We start from the raw sequence: 23,090 nt of genomic DNA, 5'->3' as shown, positions 1-23,090 counted from the left end.
GATGTGTGCCGACATTGTACATATATCTAAATGTACATCATATATATCAATATATATATATATATATATATATATATATATTGATATATTGATCCTTTCTTATTTGCTTGACCACAAGGTTTTAACTTTCAAAATAGGGATTTCGGATAGGTTTGAGGGAACCTGCATCTGGGTATGGGATAGGAAAATCCAGAAACAAGGTTAGAGGTTACAGGCACAGAGTGTTTTATTATGGAGAAAACTTACCGACTGCAGAAGAGGACTTCTGAACAAGACAAGCCATTGCCTTCGATGACACCTGGTAATAAATATCACCGAAATCCAGAGAAGTCTCTCCCTGACGCTTAAGTCTTTTTTGTCTTTTCAAAGGTGGGGAAATTTTGATTATTTTTTTTCTTCTCCTTTTCGTTCTCTTTTTTTTTTTTTTTTTTAAAAAAAAAAAAAAAAAGAGGAAAAGCAGAATAAAAAAGTAAAAATAATATAAATATATATATATATATATATATATATTTTTTTGTCAAAAGATTAAAAAAAAAATAAACAAAAATAAAAGACAACGCGTTCTTTAGTCACCGAACTGAGAGAAGGAAGTCCAAAATAAATGAACTTCGGGTTGGACAATTACCAACATCGTACCGGTGGCCATGAAAAAGAGTTCCATCCGACGTTTTGAAGTTAAATAGTAAGGGCGTCCCCGACACAAGGTGCTGATAACAGATTAATAACAAGCTTGTTGTAAATGCATTTGTGGGTTTGCTGTGGCGGTAGTGATGTCACCAAAAAGATGAGGATAAGGCTGAAGGCAGAAATTATGGTCATGTACGATCACCACAGGTCAGTTCATTTGACAGAGTGTGGGGTAGGAAGTCTTTAAAATTTTACTGGTCAAGATTTATACATAATCAAATATACTTTAGAATCACATTATTTAAATAACAAATAAATAAATATAAATATATATGTATATATAAATTAATAAATAAATAAATAGATAAATAAATAAGATTAATTTAAATTGGTTTCATAGTGCTGGCCATGGGCTTTAAGCCTGGCTAGCAGAACCTCATATATATATCTTGTGTCTCTCCATCTTCAACTAAAGAGCAGACATCTTCAGGACATAAACATGGCAGTTGAGAGCAGAAAGAGTACTGATCAGCTGATTTACCCTTCCAAATGTTATACATGACGAAGCAAGAGAAATCATTTAGTTATTTTTCTTTCTACTTTTCTTGGTCTTCTTAATAATTTATGATAAATGACACTAAATAATTTCTTTTTTTTGTTGTTGTTTAAATATTCATAATAACGATACTAATAACAAACATAACAATGGCACAGCTAATAATATAACAGAAAATAAGGGACGAGAATTTGGTAGAGGTAGGGGATGGGTTATGTGATGTGTGAATGAAGTTTTTTTTTTTTGAAGTTAAATGCCTGGATGGTTTTTTTTTTTTTTTTTTTTTTTTTTTTTTTTGTGGACAAGTGATTGTGTGACAGAGGGACAGAGTGTGTGTTTTGGACAGTAGTAAAACTAGCTAATCCCAGTTCTCTGTAGACCACAGGAGCTACTAGAATAGCTCCTAGCAAGGTCTGCTCACACTGAACACTTGAAGAGGAATGTGTATCCAGCCTCTCCTTACTTCATGTTTACTAAAAAAAAAAAAAAAAAAAAAAAAAAAAGAGGATTTTTTTCATCTCTCTCTCTCTCTCTCTCTCTCTCTGTTTTGGTACATATAACAGTCGTGTCCCACCCCTCACCAAGTTCTAGTGAAATCAAGTCAATAGTAGTAGTCAGGCAACTCTAGAGAGAGAGCAAGATAGAGAGAGAGAGAGCAGGGTAAGACAGAGACTGGCAATGGGGGGCCCTCCTCACATCCATTCTCCAACTCTGTTTCTCAGACACACTTCTCATTGGCTACATATGAAAAACATTAACTTGCAGAAATAAAAATAACTAGCAGAGAGGGAGGGGGACGTGTAGGGCACACAGGATGAGGAGGGTACTAGTGAAGACTACAGTGCTGGCCTGTTGCCTAAAACATATCAGACAGCTGGCCCAATCAGAAAAATAAAAGAAAAAGAGAGACAGAGATGACCAATATGGCCAATGGGAGTAGAGGGAGTCACACAAAAGAGTGCCCAGTAGAGACAGAAAGTTTTTAAAGACTTAGAAAAGTTTGGGGGTCTTTGTTTTAAGTAAAAAAAAAAAAAAAAAAAAAATCAAATGAAATGCTTGCGCGTGCTTCAAGCGTGCCTGCCTCTCTTATGCCTAAAGGGTAACACAACCTTAGGGGTAGGGTGGGACAACAGACTGGGGGATTGCAGTTAAGAAGGAAGATTAAAGAAAAAGATAAAATATATAACAAAAACGTGACCGAAAATTTTCAGCAGCATCTCAAATTCATATCAAGGGAGATAATTCAAAACAGGCAAGGTGGATAACTTAGTTGATTAAATATAAGTACTAAATTTACAACTGTCACAATACAACAAATATAAATCATCAAATGATGATCGAATCTATTTGAGTTCGAAACGTCAACGAGCTTTGTTAGCTCCACAGAGGAGAAAAAGATATTTTGTATACCAAGCTTATTAAGGCAGAAACCCTTAAATGCAAGGGCCTGTAGCTGGGTTTGTCGGTTTTTTTTTTTTTTTTTCTACAATGAGTATCAACGAAAATTCCTGATTTCCTTTCGTTTAGGAACATAAATTAACCATAATCTTTCGCTTTGCCTTTAAGATTTAATGAAAGATAGAAACTTCTTTCTAATCGTCAGTTTAAAGGCTTAAAAACCACTTTCATCTATTGGTGGGTCACAATAGTAAATAGGTTGGTCATTCTAACATTTTATAAATAATTTTTTTTTAATAGCAGTAATCTGTTTAGTTTGTGATCACTCGTAATTTAAGAGTGATTTTAAAGTCTTTAAGCTGTTGATTCGAAAGTAATTTCTGATTTGAATTAAAGTCTACAAGGCAAAAGTATAATAATTCATTTGTAAAAGGAAACATCATTATCTGAATATGTCCATCATATAAAAGTTGTTTTTTATGTCATACAAATCATTCTGTGAATTTATTTAATCTCAAAAGACAATACTTATCTGGCATAGTCCTGATTAGGTGTCTTATCAGCTCAAGATACGTCCTTGACAATCAGTCTGACAGAATCTAAGTCATTTTTAAGCTGGTGATGACCTTGCATGTTATTCTGAGGTATGGCCCTGTGCAGTTCTAGGAGATTCACCCTGCCAGACTTTACCTTTTCTTTTTTAGAAGAAATTAATTTATTGCTATTTGTTTGAGACATCCACATTGGACAATGCCGGTGAAATTGCTCAGGCATCTTTTGTAGGCCAAAGTGCACCTACTAAGTGCCTGATTTTTTTTATCTAACTTCCTGGAGAGGTAAATCCGCCTCTACTTATCCCTGCCTTTGGGCTGCAATCAAAGTAGTATCTGTCCTGTCCTCTATCAAAAGAGGGATGGATCCTTGCCTGGACATTTTCTTTTGTTTCATTCTGAGTGTCCCTTTTTATGGAGCAGGATTCCCTCAACATAATAAGACTATCTTATATTTAACTTTGCTCTCGTGAGGAGGCAAGATGTTTTGAGAGACAATTGTTTTCCCCCTTAAATGATAAAATGGCCAACACCCACAGATACAAAAAAAAAAAAAAAAAAAAAAAAAAAACAATAATCAAAAGTAAACTTTATACAATAAACAAGTGCAATTCAATGAAGATGTTCAGTTATTTCACCAATAAGCAGGGGTTTATACCCTTTCTTTGTAGGATCCACCTTACAGTGAGGTGGTAAAATTGCGTAAATCACACTATCTTTCAAAATCAAAAAAAGACAATTGTGAAATGTCATAATTCCATAACATCTACTTTTATTTTTACAAACTGACTATGCTGTTTGTTAGCAGCAGCAGCAACAACAGAACCAGAGCAGTGAATCTTGTTAAGTATTGACTCTTGATTGGACATAAGCAGCTTTCAGCATTTATGAGGTGTCGTCAATAAGTTTCCAAACTTTTCATATGGGCACTTATATTGATAGTACACACATGAAACTCTAATCCCCTTCGAAGTAATCTCCTCCAGCTGCAATGCACTTGTTGTACTGTTCCAATAACTTCGAGAAGGTGTCATGGAAGTTCTCTAGTGTGAGTATGTCAATGACTCCTCACAGCTTCTTTCATCTCCTCAGCTGTCTTATAACGACAGCCTCTAAGGTTTTCCTTGAGCTTAGAGAATAACCAAAAGTCATAGGGAGCAAGGTTTGGACTATAGGAAGGGTGAGGAACTGTCTTGATGTCCATCTTGGTCAAATAATCTGTGACAAGGATGGAGTACCTTTGGGACAAACTTTACGCAAATATTTTGCATTTTCAGTTCCTCATGAATAATTGTGTGTACAGTTCCCACACTGACATCAAACTGTGTATTTATTTTCTCTATAGACATGAAAGTCTTTATCCATGAAATTCTTTATTTGGTAAATCAACTCTGGTATTCTGACTTCCGTATTCCTCCCACGCCTCTCATCCTTTACAAACACCCTGCCTTCCTTGAATCTCTTATGCCACTTCAAAACTGATGCTCGATTCATACAAGATGGTCCAAAAGCAGTCTGAAGTATTTTATATGTTTCTATGGCATTTTTTTCCAAATTTAAAACAGAATTTTATTGCATATCATTCTTCTAAAATGTCTTCATGTCAAGATAGCATTTTTGGAATTCACCAACTGTGACAATCAGGCTTTAGTAGGGTGTTTTCCAATTCCTGACGTGGCTGTTTATTTAAACTCAAAATCATAAAAATTGGTCAGTTATCTCATAAGATGTATAGCAATACTGAATTTTCAAAAGTCTACGACAATTTTAAATGCCTGTACAAAAAAAAGTTTGGAAACTTATCGAATGCACTTTGTTGTATAAAAACAGAAACATATCATGTTTTTTTCTTTTCGCCTTATTTTATTTTTATTTTTTTAGAGAGAAAACAGATAGATTTTACTCCAACCTAGCCCCTTGGGGGAAGAGGAAAGGTCTCAAGAGATGAACAAAAAACATTTATTAAAACACTATTAAAACACTATTAAACACAGCACCAGCATATACATATTTGCTGGTAAATAAATTCATGTAGACAGTTCGCTTGTGGCACCAGCCAAAATACACACATTCTCTCTTTCACTAACAAAAAAAAAGACATACTAATGCACAAACCTCATTTACATGCATGGAAATGCACATAGCATTAACCGAAACATACTGAAACATACGTACCCAATTTCTCCTTATAAACAAAACCCCTATTTTTCACCAGAACATTTGCACTCTTTGAACTCTCAATATTTATCTTCATTGTTTCTAACCAGTTGCCTATACTAAATTAATACTTTAAATCCAATATACAGGGTGGAATGAAAAGTTTTGCCCTGAAGAAAACACTACCATTTTTTTTTATTATTGAAAAAAATCAATCTATGATTACATTTTTTTTTTTTTTTTTTTTTTAAATAGGCATCACCACTTATCAAGGCCACGAGGCCACTCAAGGATAAGGGTTAAAGAGTGTACAGTAGACATTGGACAATATAGTAATCATTAGTAATGAAAATTTGGTAAATTTGATAACTTATATAGAACCGCTCATCACGAACTTATTTACGTTAGACTTGAACACAACCATGTTGTAGTCAGCCGGAAAACGGAAGACAATTCCACAGGCGTGCAGTTCTAAGAAAGAAGCTTTGTTCATGGAATCTACGTTTAGGTTTAGGCACAGATAAAGAGTAGGGGGAATTATTGATAGTGTGTACAGCTAGACGAGTGTTTCTTGCGAAAGTTTGGCGAGGGGGGACCATAGATTGAAGCTCAGTTGAACACCTTCCATGAAAATAACGATACATCAGAGACAAACTCGCAACATCTCTTCTGTGAGATAGAGGTTGCAAGGAAGAGAAAAGGGCATCTCCTACGAGGCTACGAAGTCTATTTTGAACTCTATCAAGGCAGGACAAGTCCTTTCTAGCAGCTCCTGCCCAGATGTGGCAACAATATTCCATCCTTGGACGTACCTGGCTCTTATATAGATAGAGAATAGCATCAGCAGTGAGATATTTACCGGATCGATAGAAAGATCCCACCATTTTTCCAGCAGCCTTGGCAACAGATTCGATGTACGTGTTCCATTTAAGATCAGGAGTAATGGTCAAGCCCAGAAGCTTGTCAAAACTTGAGGCCTCCTGAAGACGAGAGCCATTCATTTCAATTGATGCCAGATGTGGATCAGAATGTTGATGATGTAAAGAGAGAAGCTTGGTTTTAGATGCATTAAAAGTAACCAGCCACTCCTTTCCCCATTGTACTACGTGCTCAAGATCAGAGGAGAGAGAATTGAAATGACTACAATTCCAAATCCCAACGAATTAGCTGTCCCTATAACTGGGAGGGAAAAACCTAATAGCTAGCTACGAAATCCTATACATTTTACCTCCAAGACGATTGCGTTTGTCTTACCTGCATGCATAAAAAAAAAATAAATAAATAAATAAAATAAAAAAAATTTCCTCCCTTCTTCAGACTAACCTTACCTGTAACTCAAAAATCCTAATGGAAATCCATCTGTAAATAAATAACCCCTCTTCTCTTGAACGCTAACAATCTACTCCCAACCTATCCGCCACTAAACTCCCACATTGCTCCGCATCTGTAGTTGAATCGCTAACTTCCAGCCCCTAATCCCTCACATGCAAACTGTTTTAATAACCATCACCAAACATCTATACATTTCTACCTCTAAGGCATGCATTACAGATCATTCCTATCCAGTAAGGGACTTAACAGCCTATGCACACAAAGGCAGGTACTTAACAGCCAAAGTACCCAGAAACAAAGCGATATGCACTACACAACTGTCTCGAGTTTTGCAACGATTAATTACGTTATTGAAACGACACTCCTTGTTATGGAAACCCCCCATGACTCTTACTAAAAAATACCTACAACTCCAACTCTATTCGCACCTACTGAAAACCTGCCCATATATATCTATTCACCTAATTACGCATGACTCAATACTTGCTGTCTTATCCATGCTATATTGCACTTACATCTTAACCCTCCTATCATCTAAAATAGCTCGGGCACAACTCGTAGCTCAATTCTTAATACCTAATCATACTGTAACACTATACTAGACCTAAGCTAACATTAATAAAATAAAAAAAAAATGTACGACTAAAATCACATTATCTCCTCCTTAACAAGCCCTCTTACAAACATAGACGCTTACACTGCATGAACTTCACCCACCCCCTTTATCCATTAACAAGTAAATAGCATGTCCCTAAATCACTTTGAGGAGTGTAACTAATCAGTAGATATAATCCCCCACAAACTAACCCAGTAACACTAACAACGCGGGGTCGCAGAAATACCTGGATTAGAACCTAGGCGCGGAGAAAACCCTCTCAGGGCTGACGGACCCAGTAGGTCTTCCCAGATCATCCGTCTAGGAGAAGGAAAACTCTGAAACTAAACCAAAGGGGAGAGAGGCCTCTTCAGTCTTGGATGACAACCTTCCTAGAGCTGGTGACTCAAACAAATTCACCGGTTTGCAAACCTAAATTGCTTAAGGAGTAGATAGGCTCTGTCTATCGCCCGGCTTCCATACTCCTTCTTTGCCTATTGGTCAAGCGCAGAGACACTATCTCAGTGATTCGACAGAAACACCCAGCGGTAGATCTTGTTTCCTGGCTAGGGCAATGAACGCCGTTCTTCCCCATTCCCAGCATGCCCCACCCCTAAAACTGAACATTTGAGAGTGCTTGAGTATAAGATATGCCTGAGCGGTTAGATTGGGTTGACCTTCTTCTAAAGGGTTGAGGGTACCGGATTGACAGTTCCTGGCTGCTGTTCCCGACTGGTAGTACAGGAGCCCTAACTCTTTGGTAGCGCTTAGAGCGGCTGCTCCATCAACAGTTGAATAATATCGGGTTGTTTGCAGTGCCATGACGCGCATGGAAAGGGACCCTGCACTCATCCCCGGTGGGCTTTCCTGAGGCCACAATCCTAATTGGAGAAAGGTCAGCTGATGGTCTACTTGTGATGCATGTCTGAAGCTCCGCATAACCTCTTGTTTAGCTCCCCCTTACCGAAACTCTTAAAAAAAATATGACGACAGTACAATCTAAAAATAAGCTTAAACCAGGATTAGGGACAAACAAATTCAACTTGCCTCCTCCCTTGAGGCTCTCATTCACAAATATCCGTGGGCTTAGAACTAACTTAGCTGATGTAGAAGCATTTCTCTTAACAAATACCCCGGATATCTTAGCACTAAGTGAGACTAACCTACACTCCTCCATTCCCTCTAACCACTTTAACATGCATGGATATCTCCCACTCTGCCGTAAGGACTCTGACAGACATATGCACGGACTTGGAGTTTACATTCGTAATACCCTTCCCTTGACTAGAGAAACAAACCTAGAAACAGATGATCAAGCCTTTATGTGCTTTAGACTAAACGTGCAACACAGTATTAGCTACTATTATTTTCTCTACCGCTCTCCCTCGACTCAGGACTGCTCCATAATAAACAAAGTATCTGACAGCATAGACACGGCACTGTCCCTCGACACTAGCGCACAAATACATGTGTTTGGAGACTTTAATGTCCACCACAAAAACTGGCTTGGATTCTCTACTCACACAGATGCAGCGGGCAGCACAACCCATAGCTTCGCTATATCTCACTCCCTATCACAAATTGTTAAGTTTCCAACCCGTTTCCCTGACCAGGAAGAACAACACGCATCACTTCTAGATCTGTTTTTGACCACAGTTCCCGATGACTGCATAGCGAAGGCCCACAGCCCACTCGGGAACGCTGATCATGCAGTGATAATGGTTGAAATCGCCCTAAACTCTAGACCCAAAACTGAAGAGCCAGTGCTCAAAACAACGAGATATTATAATAAGGCTGACTGGGAAGCCATCAGGGAACTAATTAGAGATGCTCCATGGAAAAATATTTTCTCTCTCCCTGCTGAACAGTGTGCAAACGAGACCACTGACTGGTTCAAAACTGCAATCGAAGCGCATGTTCCCATGCGGAAATTTTACAGTAAGCCCCACTCTCCCCAATGGTTTACGTCGACTTGTGCAACTGCCATTACTCAAAAGCAGCATGCATACCGTAGGTTTAACCGACATAAGTCCAGTTCAAACAGACTGAAGTATATAGAAGCTAGAAATAACGTTAAGAAAGAAATAGCGACAGCTAAGAGAGAATTTACGGAAACCACTAAAAAGCGCATCGAAGCACAAAAACTAGGAACTCGAGACTTCTGGAAAATCTACAACAGTGTAGTAAATAATGGGCAATCAACAATTCCCCCACTAACCAACAATCACGAGGTTGTCTCCTCAGCAACCGACAAGGCTAACATGCTTGCCAGTCGGTTTGCCTCAAACTCCACACTGGACCCTTCCAACCACCCCCTACCTGACTTTCCTATGCGGACAGACGCCACACTAGACGATCTGAAAACCACCCCTGCTCAGGTGCATGCTATCATAAAAAACCTTGACACCTCAAAAGCATGTGGACCCGATCTTATCCCAGCTGTGCTATTAAAAAAGTGCTCAGCCGAAGTAGCTCCAGTTCTCTCCAAACCCTACAACAAATGTCTTAATGAAGCTTGCTTTCCGGGCTGTTGGAAAACTGCTTCTGTTGTACCAGTATTCAAGAATTCTGGCGAAAGGACAGACCCATCAAATTATCGCCCCATTAGCCTCCTCCCACTTTTTGCCAAAATATTTGAGACCATAATTAACCATGCTCTAGTCCATCATCTTACAGATGCTAAACTACTGACTGACAAACAATATGGATTTAGACAAGCCCGTTCCACAGCAGACATCCTCACCGTGATCTCTGAACGTATATACCAATCACTGGACAAAGCGGGGGAAGGCAGAGCGGTAGCTCTAGATATATCTAAGGCTTTTGACAGGGTATGGCATGAGGGTCTCCTCAGTAAAATCAGATCATACGGTATCACTGGTAGAATACTTAACATAATTAAATCCTTCTTAGATAAGAGAAAAATCCAGGTAGTCCTCGACGGTCGCACATCTAAACAATATGATATAAATGCGGGAGTGCCCCAGGGTTCTATCCTTGGACCTCTATTGTTCCTGATATTCATAAATGACCTCCCCGACAACATTGCCTCTGAGATGGGTATATATGCTGATGACACTACACTCTATGGCAGACACGACAGGAAGACGAATGAACACATTTCTAAAGAAATGGCAGAAACACTAGAGGAAGACCTCCAATCTGTAGTGGAATGGGGACAAAAGTGGTTGGTCGCGTTCAATGCTGCCAAGACTAAACTAGTTTCATTCAATAATTACAAGAAACCCTCTCTACCACCAATAGCAATGGCCAACGACTCTTTATCTGAGAGTCCATCTTTCAAACTCCTTGGCCTAACGTTCACAGGAAACATGAGTTGGAACAATTACATTGAAGGCATTGCCAGGGCCGCTGCAAGAAAGGTAGGCTCTCTCTACCGTGCTAGAAAACTACTAACACCCGAAAGTATTCTGTACCTCTATAAGGCCACCATTCGCCCATGTATGGAGTATTGCTGCCACATCTGGGCTGGTGCATCTGCTACTAGTCTCTCGCTCCTTGACAAGGTTCAAAAGAGAGTCGCAAATCTGATAGGCCCTGAACTGGCATCTAAGCTTCAGCCTCTGTCCCATCGACGAAATGTTGCATCCCTCTGCCTGTTCTACAAGTATTTTAGTGGTGAATGCTCTGATGAACTGCAATCACTTGTGCCCCCACGACGCGAGCACCCTCGACAAACCCGACAGGCTACTAGATCCCACCCCCACACTGTAGAGGTCCCTAGATGTAAAAGATCTTTTTACTCCAATAGTTTCTTCCCCAGAACCGCAAGACTCTGGAATTCCATCCCAGGTCCCTGCTTCCCCAACAGTACTGACGTGCAGAAGTTCAAGTGTAACGTGAACCGACACCTTGCTGCCCAAATCCCTACATAGTACCCCAGTAGTTGTTGCCCCTGATAGTAGCCCCCTACACCAAAGTGGCAATTTGCCTTGTTTGGGGTGAAAATGTAATAAAAAAAAAAAAAAAAAAAAAAAAAAAAAAAATTGGAGAGAACTTGGTCGTTTACTGTCTTAGATGTGCTACCATAAATGGTAGTGTCGTCAGCATAAATGTCTACAAATGATGTAAGGATGTGATTTGGAAGATCATTAATGTAGATTAGGAAAAGAGTTGGGCCCAGGATGGACCCCTGAGGGACACCGGCATTAATACTGTGAGCTTCTGATTAATACACCTTGAATTAGATTTCATTCAATAAAAAACATCAATAATATTTATAATTAATATGTATTATCTCTATGCCTTAGATGTTATATTTTCTACTAATCTCAGATAAAATTGAAACTTTGATTACCAGAACAGACTTTCCTTCATTTACCTAGCATTAACCGAAATTTGCATGAACAAAGTTTCTTTGCAAAGGCTTCCTGTCTATGGAACGCATTCCCATTAGACTGTTTCCTTGCTGATTATAACTTGGGTCATATTCAAATCCAATATCAACAAATTCATATAGGAGAAAAGCAACCAAACGCAGTTCATACTCTTGATCACTCTTAATACTCCCATAATGTTCCTCAATCATTTCTATATTATTTACCCTAATCCACAAGTGGCTCTTGGCAAATGGTGACCCTATAGATGGCATAATCATGTTACCACACCAGTTTTCTATGAGATCACCGAAATTAAGCAACATTGGGCCTGGTCAGTACCAAATGGGTGACCATTTGGGAATACTAGGTGCTGTACGTAGGAGGACCTCGGCACCTCCCTGCTAGAACTGCAAAAACCTAACATCATCATCTCTCCTGACTGGGATATACATGCAACTGGCCACTATTTGTGAATTTAATATTCCCATGACTTTTCCTCCCTTGGAGGAAGCCGGTTTAACCCACTTATGGTGAATGCTGTTTAAAATAAAAAGAAAAGTGATCTTAATGGTAAAATATACATTGAGAAATTTGAGTCGTTTATTACACTAGCAATGAGATTAAAAACCCCAAATTCCCATTCACAGTAGACGACTAATAGCTAATATACTGATCATGTGTATACAATCGATTTAATGAAATTAACTAACGATCCATTATTGTTTTTCAATTAAATGATCATTTTGCATTTTGAATGAAATGAGTATTTCTGATCTTTTTAGGTCAAAATTTACTTCTGGGGGTTACAACTTTTTGCTTTCCTCAATTTTCTCAGGCAACATCGGGGCATGGGTCCAATTAGCATATATGCGCTTCGATCTACTAATATATAAGGACTACTTTTATTACTAGACATTAATGAGCCATAGCGATGGCAGAACACATGTCTGTAGATATATAATACTTACATAATTTTATTTATAAAAGCTCTTCTTTATATTAAGCATTTTTGAAAAATATATTGGTTTTAAATTCATGTTATCAATATATTTGAACTTAACTAAAAAGATGAATTCACTTTATATATATATATATATCTCGACTGATGTTAATTGTGACCTCCTGCACTGATGATTCCTGAAAGAATGAAACACTAGTGTCTGTAGGTATTTAATAATTATTATAGTAAATATATATACACAGCATAATCTCGTTGACACACCGATTCTCGCTGGATCACAGAGCAACGTTGAACCTGGTCAGTACTAAATGGGTGAATATTTGGGATTTCCAGGTGCTGTATGTGCTCTCCGCTTATCTCGGCATTGTTTTCAGTCGTCCTGGTTTTCTTCTTGCCACTGGACTCAGGAGAGGTGAGGTTGATGATTGCGCAACTCTTTCCGCACAATTACATATGCAGCTGCCTCTACAGGGGTTATCCTTTATCTTCCAAGACTGAACAGAGGCATCGATATATATATATTATAAATTCCTTTATTTATATAAACATTATTGGCTACATATGTGCATACATGTTTCAGTTGTGATTTTGTTCGAAATTCCTCAGGAATTAATATCAAGTGAAACCAAAGCATTAAATTTTATTAGAAATCTAAAATGGTGATCCCATTTATCTACAAATTTATTTCAAATCGCCAGAAACTAAATTACTGACTAGGGAGGAAGTAACTAAGATAACAATAAACCTCTTTTACTTCATTCTATTCTTATTTTATGAGAAATCCAATAAGGGTTATTATTACGTTATTTTTTCAGAATTTGTGATAAAATCTGCTACGAACAGAAACGGAATGTTTGACTTGGGTATGATTAAAAAATGTTTTAACTTTTTCACTATGCATAATAAATTCATATGTACAGGTTTTGCTTTGGATGAAATTTTGTATGGACCTTTGCTAATGATAAGGCGCAGCAAATTAAATTGATGTGCAGAAAGGGACTCGTAGTAGTTAATATTAAATATTTAATCATAGGAGTTAATATTTAATACAAAAATGATCACAAATGTAACCATAATCATCAATTTGACCCAAAACAGCCGTGTTTCCAATTTAACAAACTATAACTTTTGCCCGTTTTTAATGTAATTTTATATACTCTTTTGTTATCAAATTTCTTTTTCTTTCTGTTTTGTCCACTACAGACATTTTAATATTTGTACAATTCTATTTATTTTCCGTAATCAGTTAGAAGAGCACATGGTTAGAAGAGAAAATCTACACATAAAGGCGGATATTACAGAGTTATGTATTGAATACAGGGGGGTAGAGGAGGGTTGGGGGTGGCGACAATCAACCAGACAGGCTGGCTAAAAAACATCCAGCTGTCTGAGATAGATAGGTAAATATGGATGTCCCTGCATATCATACATTCGGGATTGCCAGAGGTTGTTGATACAGAAAATAGTGAAATCCATTCACACCAACATTCACAGACAACTCAGAGCCAATAAATAAATAGATAAAAGTCAATGGAGATTAAAAACAAAAACAGACAAAAAAAAAAATAATAATCGACAGAATTTCAATAAGTCATTTGGGGTAATTCTACGTCTGCACAAATATTTGTACACCAAGGGCAAAATATACTAAGGACTGAGGGATAGTTTTGAGATTCCTCTTGTACACACTTGTTCTACATTTTTCTATATTTCTTTGAACAAGAAGGAAATTGCAATCTGTTCGTTTTGTTTAATTTATTGTGCACTAACAGGAAGACTCGACATTTCTCAAGATTGAATGAGGATCATTACTTTGCAACTTTGGTGCTTGTCCAATATCCTCCCTACACTAAAAAACAAAAAGAAAAATCCATGTGATGTACAGATCTGTGATGGAAAGAAAATATCATACACCAAAAATAACGTAACTTTATCAAGTAGTTTTATTTTTTTTAAATAAAATCTATAAACCTATAAAAGTGAAAGTGTCTGTCTGTCTGTCTACAGACTCGAAATTTGATATACAGAATACTGAGATTTGGGAAAATCTTTGTAATCGGTTTTCGGACAGAAATTTAGTTGTTAAGGGGTCAAAATTCAACAATTTAACCATTGAGAACTCTACCAAACTCCTCCGACAATTTTGGGTCTAAACACTTGAAATTTTAGATATAGGTCTTTGGACATAGATCTAACTTAATAACTTGATTTGATCCCAAAATAATAAATGTTAAGGGGTCATAATAGGGGTCAAAGTTAAAAAAAAAAAAAATTTACCGCTGCGATCTCTACCAAATTACTCAAACAATTTCTGGTCTAAACATCTGAAATTTTACATAAAGGGTATTCAGAGATAGGACAAGCTTTCTAATCGGTTTGGGTCGAAAATTTGAGTTACCAATATATAAATGTATGTATGTATGTTTGCATGTCTGCCTAAAACTTATTTACTCTTAAACGAATATTTATTGAAATCATAAATGAAATAAAGTAAAATAAAACAATTTTTTTTAAAATCATGTTTAAAATAATTTAGTGTCTTTTTCTTCATAAAGAAATCCGCCATTTTAATCTTTTGTTGATAAGTAACCTTAAAAAAGAATGAATTCCTTTGTGATCCTTAAAAATTTAGAAGCATTTAAACTGTAGAATAGAAAGTAGTTTTAGGCCTTAAAATGACCAATAAATTCTTATGAATTTGAAGAGAAAATTTTGAAATAATTTTAAAACAATATCCTACCAAAATGGGTTAAGTTTTAAACCAGTTTACTCAATTTTTTTTTTTTTAACAGACAAGGCATGCAACCACTTAAGAGGCTAAAATAAAAACCTACTTCAACGTCAAAAGCTAGCTAAAACACTGTTCATGGAATATGACAACTAAAAAGGCAAAAATAGAAAAGTGAGAATTCTGAGAATACTGAAAGTAAATCCAAGGTCGAATTTCGACTTTTCTTTAATTCAATTAATAATTTGCGTTTAATTTTTATTATATTAACTCAACTATTTTAAAATAAGAAAAAAAAAAAAACTTGGTAAAAGCAAAATAAAATAAGTCGAGCATGTGTGGTTCCCCCTCCATGAGTGGAAAAATTTGCTTTCACCATAACTAATGTTTGTGCAAAATTTAAAAAAAAAAAAATTCAAGACATGGTTATTGAGAAAAGTGCAAACAAACAAATGGTTTTGGGGCAATCTTATCCCTATAATGCCTCCTCAGAGTAACCCAGAATTATCCCTGAAAATCCATTCTGGCAAAAACTTACTTTCACTATGATTAATATTTGTGCAAAATTTTTAAAAAATCCAAAGCATGGTTATTAAGAAAAGTGTGAACAAATGAATAGAAAAACAAGAGTGAGTTACTAGATCCAATCCTTCCTTTATTGGGGGACCAATTAAAAACCTCCCAGGTAACCCTTGGCCTTCGGTCGTGTAGTATCTGATCTGATAATTTCTGTTCTCAGTCAGTAATAAATTGCTTCTGAATCCAAAGTATCTTTTGCAGGGAATGATTTTTTCTTAAATCCTAGAACAAACTTGTGTCCAAATCTGCCCTCATAGGGAGGCAATTAAATAGAGAATGCTCGGGCAATGCCAAGTATGTATTACTAGTTTATATTTAAAAACAAAATTAATGGTATTTACAGATTTTAAATTGCTTTCAACTGACGCCGTTATACAATCTAAGGTACATAACTCTGTTTTGACTGTCTGAAAGGATGAGAATAGTTTATTAAAAATTAAGAACAAAATACTGTCATAGTTTCTTATAAAAGACCATTAAAACGTTTACTTGTAAATTATTCAAATATGTGAGATGTGTACGTGTGTGTGTCTGTAAATATAGCTCTTATAGCAATACCACACCATTTTTTCTTTAGGTCGAATAAACTCAAATCAAGCATTATTGAAAAGAGCATAAAAAATAAAGAAATATTATCTTTAGTTTTTTTTTAAATAAGTCCATTAGAACTGGAGTTACGGCCATTCAAAGTATCAAAAATATGTGGCTCACTGGACATTTTGCCTTAAGTCAGTCCTATTACAATGCATATAAGCTTGTGATTGAAAATAGTAGGAAATTTGCACAATTTACAGATTAACACAACTTTAAAAAGCTGTATCTTCAGATCTTTATGATAAAATTATAATAAAATTTTAAACATATTATAATACCATGAAGGTTCAGTTGGCTTTATTTACAACCATTTTACTTGGTAACTTACAGACTAATTAGCATATTGATTAACATATTTCAGTTTTATTTTAACAGCGTTAAGTAGAAACATCATAAAACAGCTAAGAAAAATGGTAAGTAAAGCTTTATCATCATAGGAAGTATTATTCTGATGGACATTATCATTTGCCATTATAACATCATGAAAAATCCAAGATGGCGACCAGGAAATCCAAAATGGCCACCACAACACGATTCAAAGAAATTATTAACAAAATATAGCTTGTAGCATATCAAATGAAAGGAAATTTTGTACAGATAAGAATTATGTTTTCAAGTATATCAAATTTACTATGCTAATTAGTATGCTCATTAAGTTTCATTTTAACGGCTTTAAGTAGAAGCATCATAAAAAAAAGTTTAAAAAATAGGAGGTAAGGCTTTATCATCATGTGAAATATTATTCTGATGGACATTATCAATTGTCATCATTTTGCCATGAAAAATTCAAGATGGCAACCAGAAAATTCAAGATGGCCACCACGATACGATTCAAAGAAATTATTAACAAAATATGGCTTGTACCATATCAAATGGAAGGAAATTTTGTACAGATTACAATAATGTTTTCAAGTGCATTAAACTAATTAGGAAAATTAAATTTAATTTTAATGGCTTTAAGTTACTGTGACAATTATCAGGTGAGTTTCTACCACTATCTTGGATAATTTTTTATTTTTTAAGTCATTGTCAAGATTTCAAGAGATATCGTGGCCATTTTTCTTGTTCTCATGTAACGCTCGACACTACTTGTTTTTTGAACGGAATAAGCATTTACAACACCAAAAATTTATCGATGTAAATAGAAGAGTAATTTGCCATTAGTAACATTTATTGGTTATATATTCGTTTTTTGACCACTTCTTCACACCTCTGTGCATTGTAAAACAAATCCAATAAAAGTTATTTTTTGCTTAACAGGTTTGTGTGTTTATGTGTTTTAACTCATTTAAAAGCGTGGTCACTGTCGATCATTCCTTTTCAAAAAATTTATTTTTAAAAAATATTCTTTTCCTTCCCATAATTAAGTACTCATGTTTTCCAAATAACAAAAAAAAAAAAAAAAATGAATGCTTTATGTTTACAAGTTAGTTGAACATTTTGTTTACAGATATTTTTGTCTGTGTCACAGCACACAAAATTAACATGTTTATATGCGCTTGTCAGTATTTCTATCGATGTATGCATAAAAAGTTTTATCCAATTCTTTTCAAATTTTAGGACAAAAGAAATTAATATATTCGCTATTAAATAGTGTTTGAACACCGTTTCTATCTTTACTTTTCTTTGTATTACAAAGCGTCAACTTTGGGATATTCTAACTTTTGACTGAAAAGACATGTGTTGCGTTCAAATTCCATAGCAAAGACAATTCTTTTCCTGGATTAGTTAAAACAATTAGAAACGTCGTCGACGGGTAAAACTTCTGCTCCGAGTATTTATGTGAACACACCCCGACCGCTTATTTGCAAAAAGTGATCTACCACCAGCGGGCATGCTATTGCTACGCTGGCATGTTTCATCATTAATAGTCGGATTTAAATAGCAATTTGTTCAAATATACAAATCACAACAAAAATATTAAAATACCATTTTCAAGTGAATTTTATTGTAAATTCAGTTATATAAGTTTTATTTTGATGGACGTAGGAGAAATGTACTTATTACTGATTTAAAGGCTATGAGTATCAAATTAAGTAGCAGTGTGTGCCTTGTCCAGCCTGAACATTATGGTGCTTGGTAACTGAGGTAACAGTTTCAAAACGGTTAGCAAAGCACTGACATTGAGAAAAAGAACTGAACTTTCTCGGCAGTTACTAATGTAAGTAAATATAAAACAATTCCCTTGCTTCCATTGCAAGTAAGGTATCTGACCACTGTTCAAACGGTCGGGTTTCAATTTTCAGCTTCACTTACCATGTCTAGACACACTAAAGTTTTGTGATACTGCAAGACAGTGGTTTGTGAATGACTAATATATATTATATAGAATTTCTATTGGGCTAATAGGAAGAGTTAAAAATTGAGTGCATTTTTTTCTTTACAAAGGAGTCACCACTTATCAAGGCTCAGAGGTCACTCGAGGATTAGGGTTAATGAGTGTACACTAGTCAATGGGACAATGTCATAGTAATCATTAGTAGTGGAAATTTGGTAACTTGGATTACTTAAAGGGACAACTCATCAAGAATTTGTTCATGTTGGACTTGAAGATGATCAGTTTGTAGTCAGTGGGAAAGCAGGGAAATGGAACAGAGTTCCAGAGGCGTGCAGTTCTAAGAAAAAAGCCTTGTTCATGGAATCTACATTTAGGTTTATGCACAGATAAAGAGTGGGGGAAATTATTAGATGAGTGTTTTTCGTGAAAGTTTGGTGAGGGAAGATCATAGATTGGAACTCAGATGAGCACTCACCATGAAAATAATGATAAAGCAGAGACAGGCTCTCGATGTCTCTTCTGTAGGAAAGAGGTTGCAGGGAAGAAAAAAGAGCATCCTCCATTAGGCTACAAAGTCTATTTTGAACACCCTTAAGACAAGATAAGCAGCTTCTAGCAGCTCCTGCCAAGATGTGGCAAACATTAATCCATCTCTGGACATACTTGGCTCTTATACAGGTAGAGAATTGCATCAGCAGTGAGACATCTGCTGGAGTGGTAGAATGATCCCACCATTTTTTCCAGCGACTTGGCAACGGATTTGATGTAGGCATTCCATTTCAGATCAGTAGTAAAGGTCAGACCTAGAAGCTTGTCAAAACATGGAGTCTCCAAAGACAAGAGTTATTCATTTTAATTCATGCCAGAAGGAGATCAGAGCATTGATGATGTGAACATAGAAACTTGGTTTTAAATGCATTAAAATTAACAAGCCACCTCTTTCACTATTGCACCATGTTCTCAAGATCAGAGGAGAGAGAATCCGATAGAACTTGGTCATTTATAGCCTTTGAAGCATTGCCATAGATGGTGGTGTCGTCAGCATAAATGTCTATGAATGATCTTAAGATGTGATTTGGGAGATCATTGATGAAAAGGCAGTGTGAATACATACATTTGTCTGGTTGAATTCTATCAAGAAAGAAACAAATATTTTTATGAGGTACACTTGCTATATTTCTATACTACCACAAAGCTCAATTAATGTACTGAGCACTGTTGAAAGAAATACCGAAACAAAAGTATGTACATAAATATTAACATAATAGTGCATACATTCAGCATATCTATCTACTAGCTTGACACCCGGTGTTGCCCGGTCGTACAATACACTTAAATATGATATTTTTATTTATGCAGATTGCATATGTATTATAGAATCAATCCTCAATTGAACATTATATATTACGAGTTGACGAAGTCACAAAAAATAAAATACAAAAATGATAATGTCGTTCATCAAATTCCATCTGCGTTTTTTTTTACAATATCATGTCAGCTGTTATTTGGGCTTCACAATGAATGCCCTGGAAAAGTCACTTCTGGTTAATATTTAGTTTTAAAATATGCCAACGAAGAAATGACTTGCAGAGATTTTAAATGGTACCTCTTCTTTTATTGTAAATTGAACTCATTGATAAGAAAAAATTAAAATAAAATGGTGCAATACCCCGGGCTTGAACAGGGGATCATTCGATCTGTAGTCGAAAACTTTACCACTGAGTTATATATCCAGATGATAATAGTTATTTTTTTTTTTTAAGAAAAAATGATTTGCTAAGAATTGAATCCCCTTTGATTTGCAGAGAATTGGTCGGTGAAATGTCAAATATTCCTCTGTAAAAATTCTTTCTTTTATCTGTAAGAAAAAAAGACTATTCTTAAGATTGAATTTTTTCGACTTTTCACAATAACCCTTTACGTCTCGGGGCAATTTGCCTTGTTTAAGGAAAATTGATGTAATAAAACATGTTAAATAACGATTTTTTTTTTTTACTAAAGAATCTCTGCTTATCAAGGCCTAAGGATAAGGATAAGGGTTCCAAGAAGAAAAAGACTATTAAACCTCCACTGAAAGATTATACAACAGAAGTACAGTCATTTATAGGGATATTTGATAATTCTAATTGACTTTCTTTCTAAAATAAGAAATGTTCTTTCTTTTGATTCTGTCTATTTTGCAAGAGTAGATCAAACATTTTCCATGAAGTGTGAGTACCGGATAGAAATAATAATTTTTTTTTTTTTTTTTTTTTGTCATACAATGACAGCCATTTTTTTTTTTTTTTTCTTCCTTCATTCTCCAAATCAACAAAAAGATGCTGAATGGAATTATAAGTAAATAAATGACTAAATCTTCGAGTGAATGAATGAAAAATTGGGTCATTTTCTAGCAGGCAACTTTCATCTCAACATCCACCCTCCTACATCTTCTGCCTATCATGAACATCAATCGCAGAAGATGCATCCTCATCCATCCCATCAACATTCCACCTACCTACCTAGCCAGCAGATGGAGACGTACTTCTCTTTTGTCCCCGATCAAAGACGCACCCTACTAACACGACCTTTCACTTACATCACTACTATCTCAAGATATTTGCATTGTTTTTATTCAACCGATTGTCTTTATTAATGTCACCTGACACATGACTGTTCATAGATGTAAAAATTAACATCAAAATAACCAGTTCATGAAATTTAAGTATATTTGGGGAGGGAGGGGGGGACATCAATGTGTTTGCTTAAGGACTGTATGTATCAATATGCTATATGCCATCATAGTATGGTCGATCAGCAATAGTTTGAAATCTGACGTCACGATCCTAAATTGCTATAAATGTTCATCAATATAAAGAAAAAGACACCCTAGAGAAGATAGAGAAATAATAATATATTGTGTAATTTACACTTATTTAGGTTGTTCTCTAACATTGCTAGTGTTCAGATGATATAGAGAAAAATTATAGCTAATATGATCAGACTATATACCAGCCAGCAGCATTCACCCTAGTGGTATTGAACTGGTTTCTTACGAAGAAAGAAATGTCAAGAGAATATTAAATTCACAACCCTTAGTCGGATGTATATCCCAATAAGAGGACAATGTTAGGTTTTTGCAGTTCTGGATGGAGAGGAGATTGACATCTTCCTACATACAGCGCCTGGTACTCCCAAATGTTCACCCATCTGGTTTTGACTAGGCTCTAAGGTTCTTAACTTTGGTGATCTAATGAGAACCGGTGTGTCCATGTGATTATGCGCATATGTTTCTATGGTTCACCCAACACTATTCATGATTAAACTGATCAAAATGGCTCTGATAGGAATCGACTCAAGATGGCCGATACCATTAGGTTCCCACGCTAACTTACTTTAAAGCAAAAGATAAATAGCAGTCACTATAAAGTTTTAGTTTTATCTGATCCACAAATAAAACAGAGTTAAAATTGGCAAAATCAGATTGCTTTATAAGAAACCGAAAGTGAACGTTACCTTTTGCAGCAGAAGCAGACAAAAATAGTTAACTTACCTAAAAAAGAAAAGAAAAATAAGTTTAAAAACAAAAATGAAAAAAAGAAAGAGAAAAATTAATTTAGAATTAGAAAAAAATGTATTTTTAATTAGGATTCTTTTTCTTTTTTTTACAAAAAGTTACCACTTATCAAGGTTCAAAAACCACTTGAAGATTAGGGTTAATAAGTGTCTGGTAGTCAATGGGACAATATCGTACTAATCCTAAGTAGTGAAAATTTGGTAAATTGGATTAATTAAGGGGACAGATAATCAATAACTTGTTCATGTTGGACTTGAAGACGACCATATTGTAGTCAGTTGTAAAGCAGGGAAACAGAAGAACGTTCCACAGGCGTGCAATTCTAAGAAAGAAGCTTTGTTCATGAAATCTACGTTTAGGTTTAGGCACAGATTAATAGTGGGGGAAATTATTGATAGTGGTTTCAGCTAGACGAGTGTTTTTCATGAAATTAAGCAAGAGGGGGACCCCAGATTGGGGCTCAGACAAGCTCTTGCCATGAAAATAATGATAAAGCAGAGACAGGCTCGCAACATCTCTTCTGTAGGAAAGAGGTTGCAGGGAAGAGAAAAGAGCATCCTCCACTAGGCTATGAAGTTTATTTTGAACTCTGACACAGTAGGATAAGTGCTTCTAGCAGCTCCTGCCCAGATGTGACAACAGTGTCATCACTTTTTGAAATATAAATCTCAATGTTTTACTTCTAAAATGCCCATGAGATTGAAACCTTAACAGTAAGGTATTGAGTCCTCATTTACATACTGATAAGTGTAAGAATTGGCTTTTTGGCCGGTTCAGAATATTGATTTGCACTTGTGCTCAGTGCCTTATACAGAGTTTAATAAGATTTAAAAAGGTA

At 35.8% G+C, this 23,090-nt stretch overlaps 1 protein-coding gene across 28 annotated transcripts in view; it reads right to left on the bottom strand.

The window, feature by feature from the left end:
* LOC145292164 (uncharacterized) overlaps positions 1–23,090 on the bottom strand; it is an 801,350-nt gene that overhangs the window by 204,576 nt on the left and 573,684 nt on the right. For 5 of the 28 annotated variants that reach the window (XM_080138336.1, XM_080138335.1, XM_080138341.1 and 2 more), the window contains exon 1: positions 247–463. The exons of 20 other annotated variants lie outside the window; for them this stretch is intronic. In XM_080138336.1, coding sequence (XP_079994462.1) covers positions 247–283 — 37 coding nt within the window. In that variant the 5' untranslated portion in view covers positions 284–463. Of the gene's footprint in view, positions 1–246; positions 514–23,090 lie in introns of those variants that run through there. 3 more of the 28 variants (XM_080138360.1, XM_080138348.1, XM_080138340.1) reach the window with 3 other exon arrangements.

The sequence above is a fragment of the Euprymna scolopes genome, chromosome 13 (assembly GCF_053919585.1).
Source record: "Euprymna scolopes isolate OS-2025 chromosome 13, ASM5391958v1, whole genome shotgun sequence".
NCBI lineage: Eukaryota > Metazoa > Mollusca > Cephalopoda > Sepiida > Sepiolidae > Euprymna > Euprymna scolopes.
This window is presented reverse-complemented; position numbering and strand designations above follow the sequence as displayed.